This window comes from Anastrepha obliqua, chromosome 1 (genome assembly GCF_027943255.1).
Source record: "Anastrepha obliqua isolate idAnaObli1 chromosome 1, idAnaObli1_1.0, whole genome shotgun sequence".
Classification (NCBI taxonomy): Eukaryota; Metazoa; Arthropoda; class Insecta; order Diptera; family Tephritidae; genus Anastrepha; species Anastrepha obliqua.
In genome coordinates this window covers 18,139,461-18,151,938 of record NC_072892.1, presented here as the reverse complement: position 1 = coordinate 18,151,938, position 12,478 = coordinate 18,139,461, and the positions used below count along the sequence as shown (strand labels likewise).

At 38.4% G+C, this 12,478-nt stretch overlaps 1 protein-coding gene across 1 annotated transcript; it reads right to left on the bottom strand.

Annotated features, from left to right (window-relative positions):
- Nucleotides 1-2,249: 2,249 nt before the first annotated feature.
- On the bottom strand, nt 2,250-11,535 carry LOC129251915 (ras-related protein Rab-13). The gene is made up of 5 exons (XM_054890869.1): nt 11,074-11,535; nt 10,501-10,700; nt 10,234-10,326; nt 3,000-3,113; nt 2,250-2,921 (listed from the first exon to the last, which is right to left on the bottom strand). Exons 1-5 carry the CDS (start codon nt 11,195-11,197, stop codon nt 2,808-2,810), a joined length of 645 nt encoding a protein of 214 aa, XP_054746844.1. The 5' UTR covers nt 11,198-11,535; the 3' UTR covers nt 2,250-2,807.
- Nucleotides 11,536-12,478: the final 943 nt, after the last annotated feature.

The following is a 12,478-nucleotide window of genomic DNA, read 5'->3' as shown; positions in this document are numbered from 1 at the left end:
ACTCAACGGCAGGCGCAAACCATCTCTATAACCAAGCAATACACCTCGATATTTATTAAGCCAGTTCACCCGACTCAGAATTGGGCATACTTAACTCACATACCAACACCTCCTCACAGGAGGTACCCAACAACAATGTATATTTAGTGATAATAACGCATCAACTGGCCATCTTTTAAACGATTTTCGCACCTTAGAAAGTTTCAGGAAAAAACACTTCGGATCCACCAAACTTTCTGCTCTACTGGCTATTGTTTCTACCACCAATATAACTGGTTTGAATAATTTTTTGAAAGATTGTAACTTAACTAACTATATTAATTCTTTAAATAAATAAAACCCGAGAGATGCGCTGGGTATATTGGACATAGTCATATCTACTGATGATACTCGTAGCATTTTTGGTCCAAAAATTGGCAAAATTAATTTTTGTTCTGAATTTTTATATGATTTGTAGTTATGGATTGAATTTTAACCGTACACTGGTTGGTTGGTTGGTAGGTTTAAGGGTGACCCCGCATCGGAGTGCCACATAGACCGCAAGTTGGGTCCGTTGTGTTGCCCTAGAGCTCATTATTTTATATGATTTCCCCACCTAACCGAGATTTTTATTGTAGATTTTGGTCAAAGATATTAACTCGTTTCAAGAATTTGATGAGAGATTCGATTTTCAGGTTCGAGAGTACTGAAAGATTGTCAATTGTTGGAGAGCCAAGAAGAGTGAGTCGACTTCTGGCTAGACCGGGACAACTGCACAGCAAATGTCTAATGTCCGTACACTAATTTTAATTAATTATTATTATTTTTTTTTTGTAATAAAAATTAATAGCTTTTGTTTTACAAATACTTATATATTTAATATAGATTTCTATATTATTTCATTTGTCAATTTTTTTGTGAAAATATTTAAAGTTTTCTCGTCATACACGTTTTTTTTAAGTTGCCGAACATAACCCCAAATTTATCATATGTCGCATGTATGTATGTATGTATTTTTTACACGATTTTTTTTCACGCATTTCTAAGGAACGTATCCACCGTGTAAAAACACAGTTGGGTGTATCTCCTTTGATGAAAATGTGTATTTACTTTTATTTTTTAGGAGGCCTAGTAAATTGAAAAGTGTGAAGATGTTTTCCTCGAATATTTAATTTTTTGGGTTATGACATTCTTCCAGCAAACAAGCGATATGTTCTTACCCATATGTATGTATGTATGCATGTAGGTATGCAGGATGTATACCTACAATGAGTTCAATTGGAATATTTCTTCACTTCTTGCATTGACCAAATCGGGTCCCAGAGACCACGGAAATATGTTTGTACCTGAAAAGGCGTAGCATAATTTATTTTTACACATACATACATACATACCCTCTGTTCAAATATGAACGAGATGGTATCAATAAAACGGTCCGCGGATGACATATGGCAAAAATAAATTTGTTTTTTGGTAGGACTGTTATAAGTTTACATGGCAAATTTCAGCATGTTATGTCACATAGTTTGTTTTCTGTGCTACTGTAAACAAGTCAAGCTCGAGTGTGTTTTTCGAATTCTCTTTTATGACTTCAATTGTCTCAAAATGTTTTCCACGGAGCGGCAACTTGAGCTTGGGAAACAGGAAAAAGTCACATGGAGCCATATCAGGCGAATACGGTGCTTGCGGAACGATATTAACATTATTTTTGTTCAAATAATCGCGAACAAGACGTGATGTGTGAGCTGGTGCATTATCGTGATGCAAGAACCATGACTTGTTGTCCCACAATTCCTTCCTTTTAAGACGAATGTTCTCGCGCAAACGCTTTAAAACGTCTAAATAATATTCAGCGTTAACCGATTTTGCGATTTGTGCGATTTTCAAGCACAATTTCCTTTGCTTTTCCGATGTTTTCGTCGTTTACTGATGTTCCTGGACGACGTTCATGAGGCAAGTTTTCAACCGATGTACGGCCCTCTTTGAACGATTTGTACCACTGAAAAACACGTGCACGCGATAGAGCAGAGTTCCCATAGGTTGTCTGCAACATTTTTAAGGCGCCTGAAGCCAAAATTTTGTTGGAATAACAAAATTTCAAACAAATTGTTTGTTCAACTTGAATTTCCATCGTTAAATTCGAAGAACACACTCGAGCTTGACTTGTTTACAGTAGCACAGAAAACAAACTATGTAACATATCACGCTGAAATTTGCCATGTGAGCTTATAACAGTCCTACCAAAAAACAAAAAATTTATTTTTGCCATATGTCATCCGCGGACCGTTTTATTGATACCGTCTCGTTCATATTTGAGCAGAAGTTATGCAACGAGTGCTTCGCGCGTTATATTTTTGTACAAATATGAAGCGTTTAAAATCAGAGAACATTTTCTTTTTTTTTTCAGTAATGTATGAACAATAATTTTTGGCTAAATTAGGTTTGCTCTTTCATTATACTACATTTTGTATTGCATTCTGTACCTTGATATACAATCATTTAAATGTATATGCATACGTACAAATAACTCGCTTCCAATCAACACCTAATGAAAATAGCAGGGCAACACAGCTGGCGCCGGTCGAAACTGTGTCGATAGCAACAACCATATCCCGCTCACAAAATTGTTTACTGACCCCTTTTGTTAGAACACGCAGCCACACGGCTACAAGTAGGCGCGTATGGATGCATGTAAGTATATTTGTATCTAATTCGCGCGTTCTGTATTTACGAGGTTAGTATGCTTGTACGCATGTATGGGGCATTCCACAATAGCACTCTGGTGGACGTATTGTTCCTTATGAGTATGTGGAATATTTCCGTTCGGCTTAGCAGGAACAACGATTGCCTTCGGACAAGCTGGCCAAACTGAATGTGCCGAGTCCGTTCGAACCAGGCGATTTCTTGTCTTGTGTCTTTTCGTCGTTATCGAAATTATCTCCCTAGAAATGCAATTTGATAAATAATATATGCAAGTAAGTAGGCGAAAATATTATAAAATATTTTAATGTAATGCCTACCCGGCGTTCACGTTGCTCCCGAATTTTTCGTGCTAATGCCAGAAACGCCTCCTCGATGTTTATGTTGCATTTGCAGGAGACTTCAAAGAAGGGCATATCAAAATTTTCAGCAATCTGACAAAAACGAAAAACGAAATGATTATTATATTAGTACATGGATTCAAAAGTATATAAAACATGTTATGGAATAGACACACAATAGATTAAGAACTTGTAGTTTACTTGTAACGGGATTTTCAGTAAGGATGTCCTAACTTCATTATGTTATGTGTCTTAATTTACCCTACTTCATTTGAAAATTTTAAAAGAAAAAAGTTTCGCAAATCATCGATGATCGTTACATACAGTCTGTGCCAGAAGAAAAGAACCGGTTTTTTTCTTGTAACTTCAAGATATATGATATTTCGTTCTTTTTGCTGCATAATAGTCCCACTCAAGGGCTACGACGCCAGTGCTAACTCAGGTTAGTGTCGTTCGAAACTTTCCCGTAAACGCAACCAAACAAAAATGAGTGAGAAGTACGCGAAGCGTTTTGAGGCGGTATTTTCATGCACGCATTCGAAAGGGCCAAAAGTGATTAAAAAATCAAAAAAGTTTGTTATGATGTGGAATCAGCGGTATGAAGTGTACAAAAATGTATATGACTTTTCCGAGCGCGGCTTGAAGCAAGTGACGACAAAAAAGCAGGATAAAGTGATCGCCCAACTTTTGAAGCGAGACCCTTCTTTGCGACTTCGCCAAGCACGCACAATTCTTGCTAAAAAGGGAATAGATGTGAGTATCAACACCATCGAACGTCGACTGAAGGAGTCGAACATATCCTACCGTCCCACATCATCAAAACCTCTGCTCTTAGAAAAACACATTGAGAAACTTCAAAACAAGCAAATGGCGTCACAGTATTGGACTGGCCTTCCCAGTCCCCAGACGTCAACCCCACTGAAAATGTGTGGGGAACTATGAAAACGCATCTTGCCGGAAAGCCAGCCCCTGATTTAAAGCAACTCGTGCGTCAAGTTCGCAAAATCTGGTCCTGTTTGTCGACGAGCTACGCAAAAAAGCTGCTTCTAAGTATGAGAAAGATGCCAGGCTATACTCGACAACGATGAAGACTACACGACTTATTTAGTAATTGTGTAAAAAATGTAAAAAAATTTTAAATATACCTATATCTATAATACTTCATGAATAATCGCGGTTCCTTTTTTCTGACACAGATTGTAGGTCAATAAAATTTGCGAGGGTCGTTTGAAAAGTCCGTGCAAAATCAGAGAGATGGCGCTACTGGCGCATATCGAGGTTATATTTATGATAGTTAGTAGCATTTCTCTTTGTGTTTGGCATTCGTTTGAATCGAGAAAGTCGAGTGATTTTCCTTCTCGTTTTCCTTCACGACCTCACGCCTCAGCAAAATTAATGGAAATTAACGAAAGGGGTTCCAAAGGGGTTCCAACTCTTTTCACATCCCCCCTTTCCTCAAGACTTGGCTCCCACCCACTACTATTAGTTCGAAGAAATTATTATTATTTGCTCGAGCGCCGGCCGGGGGTGTAAAGTGCCGTAACAAAAAAGTTCCATTGGGATCGATTTGCAGCTTTTGACTTTATCTGCGGCCAAGTGAGCGAATCGTCAACAGTCGTGATTTCATTAAATGGGCTTCGCTTTCATGTTGCTTTTGGTCAGCTTCTACAACGACGAGAGCTTTGCGGATTCCAGTCCAACGACATTCTGCTGATGCCAGTAGACGGTTTAGAGTACACAATCTCTTGTCACAATCCATTTCCATTTTCGTCCACAAATCTCAATTTCAATTGGTCTTTGACCACTTAGATTAAGGAGCTCGTCATTCGATATCCAGTCATCAAGTCACCAAATACGTAGAATGACACTTTGGCAGCGATTTATAAAATTTTAAATTCTTATTGTGGTTGAGACCGGCATAGACCACGCTTCACAGCCATTTAATTGCACATACTTAACAGTTGAGTTATTTGTTTATGGCTCTTTGGACTAACTCGAAATGTGCTCAACAATGCCGACTGAAAATGAACGAACTCTGCAGAAATGGGCAGGTCACTATTTATTGGATACCAGAAGACAAAGGAATAGAAGGAAATGGGAGAGCCGATGAGCTCGCTAAGGTATTCGGTGTTCGCTTGCCGAGATTGAGCACGCCAGACATATACCCATTACTCTCCTTTCTGAAAACGCAACTAAATAAGGAACTAACTCTGTAAACGCAGTCGATATGGGAATATTCAGCCTCGTACAAAACTGCTTGTACAAAAAGACTTGGCATGCGAAAACTACAAACTTTAGTTTATCACTCTCATGAAAAGACTGCAAAATATTAGTTGGAGTACTAACGGGACACTATCTCACCCCATATCATGCAGCCAAAATGGGGATAGTCCATAGCGATGCATGTAAGACATGCAGCGAAGCGAATACTAGGGGTACTTTGGAGCACCTACTTTTGCACTGTACTCCTCTTTGTAGGACTCGTCAAATGTGCCTAGGATCAGCATATTTTCCACCCTTGAAAAATATTGCTGACAAAAGGCTGAATGGTTTGTTAAAACTCGCGAAGAATTACATGAAATAATAACTCGAGTCAGCCAGCACTGCCTAACCTAACATTTGAGTTAAAAGTATTCAGCTTTGTTCTGGTAGTCAACTGCTTAGAGCACCGTATGCTTTTAAGTGAGGCGAAAGACGATGAAGAACATTTGATGAAATGGCTGGCGGGAAAAAGATTTTATTCAAACGAGGAGGTGGTTGCAGAAACGAATGGCTATTTTTCAGACTTGTACAAAGCGTATTATTCGAAAGGGATGAACAAACTAGAACAGCGTTGGACGAAGTGTATAAGTCTAAAAGAACACTATGTCGAAAAATAAAAAAGGTTTATCCAAAATAATTAAATTAAATTAATTAAATTTTTTTTTTTTTCGACGGACTTTTCAAACGACCCGCGTATGTACAATGTCACTCGAAGTGACATCCGCTCGCGCAGCTCATGTTAACAAGCGCGCGGAACCATTTTTTCGAGAAGAAAATCAGGAATGGATTTCAAACGTACCAGTGATTGTTCGTGAACTCGAGCACCTTAAAGTAAATAAAATTTTTGTTTATCGCACCGCTACTCGTTACACTGATACTGGTAGCATCGCGAAACCTCATGGAGGTGATCATCAAAAGACTGCAACGTCAGGTGAAATGGTTCAAAAAGTGAAGCAGCGACTTGAGCGAAATTCCCGACGGAGTGTCAATCAAATGGCGAAAGAACTGAAAATATCTGACCGTATCATCCGCCGCATACTGAAAAATGACCTCAAAGTCAATCCTTACAAGATCTAAAAGGTGCAAGATCTCACATCAAAGCAGCAATAAGTCAGACTTGAGAGAGCGAAAGAGTTACTTTGCTTGGCCGAATCCGGTCAATTTCCAAACATTATGTTTGCTGACGAGAAAATTTTTCAAATTGAGCAATTCGTAAACTCCCAAAAGTATAGGGTTTATTTGACCGACCGTTCATACAAGAATTTGAGTCATCGATTGGCCACCAGGAGGCAGCACCCGCCACAGGTAATGGTTTCGGCCGCTGTAACCGCAGTTGCGCGCTCTCCAATCGTTTTCATCGAGCCTCGCGTTAAGGTAAATACGAAATATTATTGGGGAAAGTATTTTGGAGGTTGCCTTGAAGCCGTGGGCAGACAAACATTTCAGTGGCAGACCATCGACATTTCAAAAGGACCCGACACCGTCTCACAAAGCTCGAGTGAACCAAGAATTGCTAAAAAGCAACGTTCCGAACTTCATAACATCCACACAATGGCTCCCAAATTGACCAAACGCGAATTCAATAGCTTATTCTCTTTGTTCCATTTCGGAGAGTAAGGTCCGAACTAATGGTTGGTTAATGGTAGTAAAGGGTTAAGGTATGACCCTTTAGCACTGCGACCATATTGATCTATTGTGCACCCTATGCTGTCTATTGACTGTTAAGTATGCTTATGAATTGTACCAGCTCCTTCTGAGGGAGTGATTGAAGTCTTCATCTGTAAGCATGATATTGTTTAAAAACCTTTTCCTTCTATGCGTCAACCCCGGACATTCGATGATGAGATGTTCTATAGACTCCTCATCTTCGCAGCAAAATCTGCAGGTGCTGGTGTTAGTTATGCCTAATTTATGTAAGTGTTTGTTGCAGGTGAAGTGATCCGTGAGGGCGCCTGTGAGAGTGTGAATGCACTTTTTGTTTAACGTGAGGGCCATGTTAGCTCTTTCAGCGTTGAAACTTAGGAACTTCTTGGAGTATCTAAGACCCTCTACGTTGTTCCAATGCTGATTTAATAGAGTTTTGGCCCAGTATTTTACTTTTTGTTTTAGGCTGTTTTTGTTGAATCCGAACATGGGACTAGGTCCGATGAAGTTTACATCTGCCCCTTTTTTGGCTTGAAAGTCTGCCTTTTCGTTGCCGTCATATCCCTCATGTCCTGGTACCCAAATTAATGAGACATTGTTTTTGGATGCCAGGTTATTGAGAGCCTTGTGGCATTCTAAGAGAGTTTTTGAGTTGTAGGTGTAGCTATCTAAAGCTTTTAGAACTGATTGGCTGTCCGAGAGTATTTTAATCTTTACTCTCTTGTGGTTTCTTCGTTGCATGATGTTTGCTGCCTCCATTATTGCGTATAGTTCCGCTTGGAAGATGGTGGTGTCCCTGGTGAGAGTGAATGATTTGTGGATTCTGGGTCCCACTACTCCAGCTCCTAAACCATAAGGTGTTTTTGGTCCATCAGTGTACCATTTTTGTGAATCATCATTCATCCATTTTGGGTTTGTTTTCCATTCGATCCTCTCAGGAAAGGTAACTGTGTATCCTTTTGTGAAACAGAGGGTTGGGTCAATGTGGTCTGAGACTTGAGCCATGCTTATGGTGTTTTTGATTTTATTTAGGATACTTAGGTGACCGGTGAGGTTGCCTAATTTGAAATTTTCTTTCATGTGTAGCATGAGTGCTTGCGTAGCTGCTTCCTCTTGGATTGCTATATGAAGTGGTGGGAGATTAAGGAGTGCTTCCATGCCAGCTGTTGGGGTAGTTCTCATAGCCCCTGTGATGCACAGGCAAGCAAGCCTTTGTACTTTTCCCAGTTTGGTTATCGCTGTTTCTTGGATAGATTTGCTCCACCATACCAGTGCCCCATACAGTATGATTGGTCTAACCATTTGGGTGTATATCCAGAGGGCCATACTAGGGCTGAGGCCCCAGGATCTCCCTAGTAATTGTTTGGTTGTCCACAAGGATTTCGTGGCTTTTTTTGTTATATTATTTATATTTGATTCCCAAGTGAGTTTTTTATCTAAGGTTAAACCTAGATACTTGACCTCTTCCTTTAGTTCTATCACTGTTTCGTTTATTTTCAGTATAGGAAACTCCAACTTTCTTTTTCTTGTGAAGGGGATAATTGTGGTTTTGTTAGGGTTGATCGACAGCCCCTCCTTTTTACACCATTCCCATGTTGCGTTCAAGGCATTTTGCATTAAGTCTGTTAGTGTCCTTTCATGGTTGCCTTTTATTATAACAGATATGTCATCTGCATAGCCAATGGTTAAAAATCCCTTATTGTTTAGGTGCTGCACCAAGTCATCAACTAGTAGGGACCATAGCAGTGGAGAAAGAACTCCTTCTTGCAGGCATCCCTTTACTGTTGTGACATTAAGTTCAGCTTGGCCTAACGAGGCTTTAATAATCCTCTGGTTAAGCATTTGGCTTATCCAATGTGTTAATATAGGGTTTGCACCTCTTTTCTCGAGTGCTGTTTCCATCGATTTGTAATTTGCGTTGTCGAAGGCTCCCTCTATGTCCATAAAGGAACAGAGGGCTATTTCTTTTTGATTTAGAGCCTTTTCTATATTGACAACGAGTGTGTGCAGTGCTGTGACTGTGGATTTCCCTTTTTGGTAAGCAAATTGCAACTTATGGAGGGGTTTTTTGAAGATTACTTCTTCTCTTAGATGGTATTCAAGTAGTTTTTCCATTGTCTTTGACATGAACGACGATAGACTGATTGGTCTGTAAGATTTTGGAGAATCAGGTGGTTTGTTACCTCCCTTAGAAATAAATATTACCTTCACTTTCCTCCATATCTTTGGAATGTATTCCAATATTAGACTAGCTCTGAAGATTTTCACCATGACTCGGATCAATTCCACAGTGCCTTTGGATAGAAGTGCTGGAAATATTTCATCTGGGCCTGGTGATTTAAAGGGTTCAAAGGAGTTAATCGCCCACTCTACCCTTTCAAAATTTATGATTTTATTGACAAATGAGACCATCGATCTCCGTTGATGTTGAGTTACCATGTCTAGACTATTGTCGATTGATATGTCATGACTTTTATAATCTGAGGAAGTGAGTCTTTAGAAGAAGCTCTAGTGTTTCTAGGAATGTGTTGGTAATAGTTCCGTTTGGACCTTTTAGTGTGCCTATGGGACTTGAGTCACCTTTGTAGAGGTCCGAACTAAAACATTCACCAGTCTTGAGGCGCTTAAAAAAGCCGCGAGTGGGCTTAAATACCTGCAAGTCACATTCGGACAGCTTGCGATTCGTTTCTGAACCGTCTCAAGGCGTTAGTAAAAACAAAAGGTGGTCATATCGAGCAAAAGTAAGCTGGTTCTTAATTTTGCATTATTTTCACACAATTTTTACTTTGAGTTGAATAAAAGTAATTTTCCAAACTAAATGTATTGCCTTTTTAATTCGTTACACTTCGAGTGCCGGACCCTGTATTATTTGGAGGGTTCAACAAACTATAACAGCGTTGGACGAAGTGCATAAGCCTAAAACGAGACTATGTCGAAAAATAAAAACTGTATCCAAAAATATCCGAAACAATTTAGTGTTTTTTTTATTTTTCGACGGACTTTCCCAACAACCCGCGTATGTAGGTATGTAGGTATTACTCAAATTAAAGTTCAGTGCGTGAAACTTATACAAGTGGAGCACTTCGTGAATTTTACTTGATTGAGATAGAAAAATTATTATTATTATTTATAGAGAATATTTACAATACCTATATCCCTAACTTAATTAGCACACTGGCTACTAGATAGAAAAATAATTAATGGCGTTATGAACCAAAAAGTTAAAAAAAAAAATAAAAATTAAGCTTCTGTCTTAATATTTCGTTACCTTTATTTCAGTTTAAAGATAGTTCACGTTTATACTCACTTTTTCACCTCTCTCTTTATCAACCGCTCGCTGCGTAGCCGAACATTCGCATTTGTTGCCCACTAAGACTTTGACAACATCCGGTGACGCGTTCTACATAAATTTACACAAATTAGAAGCTTCTTGGTCAATTACTTAAATTTGTAAATACTTAATTACATACATACATACATACATACATACATACGTACATGTTTGTGGATATGCTCTTATATGTATGTATGTATGTATATGTATATCTTATTTGTTTGTATACACACAAATTACCTCTTGAATGTTTCGCAACCAATATGACAAGTTATTGTAGCTCTCCAAATTCGTCACATCGTACATCAGTAGAATGCCCATCGCTCCTCGATAGTAGGCTGTGGTTAGGGTACGAAATCTTTCTTGCCCAGCTGTGTCCCAAATTTGTAGCTTTATTGGTACTCCATCCAAATTGATAAGCTTCTGTTTAAAGTCGATACCTAGACAAAATGCAGAGTTAGTTAGTGGAGAGGACAACGATTTTTTAAATGGAAAATTTTACAGCGGATTTGTGCAACACTTGTGTCTGATCACTAACAAATACATACGATATTATGCAATTATTACATTTGGGTGTGCATAAGCAGGTGAAGTCGTTAAAAATATTAAAAATTAAAATCTTTAAATGGGACTTCAAATTGCATCTTTTTCATCACCATTTGCTGCATAAAATTGGTTCACGTCAATGCGAGCAAGTTGGCAAGATGAGGTTTTTTCTAACTTAAAATATTTTTTTTAATTTTTTTTTTTCAAACGTCCACTGCTTCCCATTTGCTTATGGATGAATTTGCTTTTGTGTAGGCGCAAACTTACCTATAGTAGATATGTATGTATCGTAGTATTTCTCATCACAATACCTATGGACAATACAAGTTTTGCCCACATTCGAGTCACCGAGCACCAGAACTTTATAGGTTGCAACAAAGTCCAAAGCCATTGTGTTTTTACGATATCAGTGCCGTTCAGGTCAATCGCCTGTCTATTTGCTGGGACGTTTTTGGCAATATGGGTCGAATTAACGGCGTTTCCGAAATGGTGTACAACTCCTTTTTATGGTATTGGAATATGTAATAAATGCTGTGCCTCTCCTCCTTTGATAACAGTTTCATATAATTTACTAAAAACACTTTGCACGCTCGTGGTTGTTGGTGTTGTTTAAAAAATGAGATTTTCAACAATTTAGAAGTTCTTTCTTGAGTTATATTTCTTAAACGCGTACTTCTATATTTTCAGCTTTCAGGTTTGTAGAGAAAAGTATGATTCAGCATCACCGTGAAGAACTCGTAAATGGACGCACGAAAAATCAATACTGTCTTGACGTATGAAAACAAGTCAACGTATGCCAACTCCTAACCAACAGTTTGCTTTGTGCGGTGTTTGTGGAACGTGAGTGACAGGCATTTGTTCGAAAATAACGCCTGCGTTTTATGAAGGGTTTGGTCGAAGGGTTGGTGTGCATGCCTTGAGGGTTGAAGAATGGTCGTTGATGGTTTGTTTACAGTTTCTTCAATGCACAGATGATACCATAAGGCTCACTTTTACTTGTTATTCGCCAAACAGCTGGACATATTCGAAAACGATGAAGAGGTACATATGTACATACGTACATATTTGCCTACATATATACATACATACAAGTACATGTATGTGTAAGTATGCATGCATGCGTCAGTACTTGCAAACATCTATTTTGGTGTAAAAATTATGAATGAACTTGAAGCTAAATATTGTTAGGATATAACCACTTTTGCTACTGGCTTTTACTACTACAGCTTCGAAACTCCGTGCATGAACATCAAATAATATACAAAGTGTTTTCTAATAGCGGTCGCCCATCGGTAAGCAATTGCTAACCTTCGAATGTATTTCTGTCATGAAAAAGCTCGTCATAAAAAAAAAATATCTGCCGTTCGGAATCGGCTTAAAACTGTATGTCCCTCCATTTGTGAAAAAAGAGGTTGTCTGTAAAGTCGGTTTACTGACGATAGTTTAACGTGATAACGTCATAAGAAAATACTGATTGAATGGTTGCATTTTTCAAAAGAAAATTTTGGTTTATTTGTTTGATAGATATTTTGTATGGATATAGAGAATGAGTTAACATTAACATAACATAACATAACATAACATAACATAACATAACATAACATAACATAACATAACATAACATAACATAACATAACATAACATAACATAACATAACATAACATAACATAAC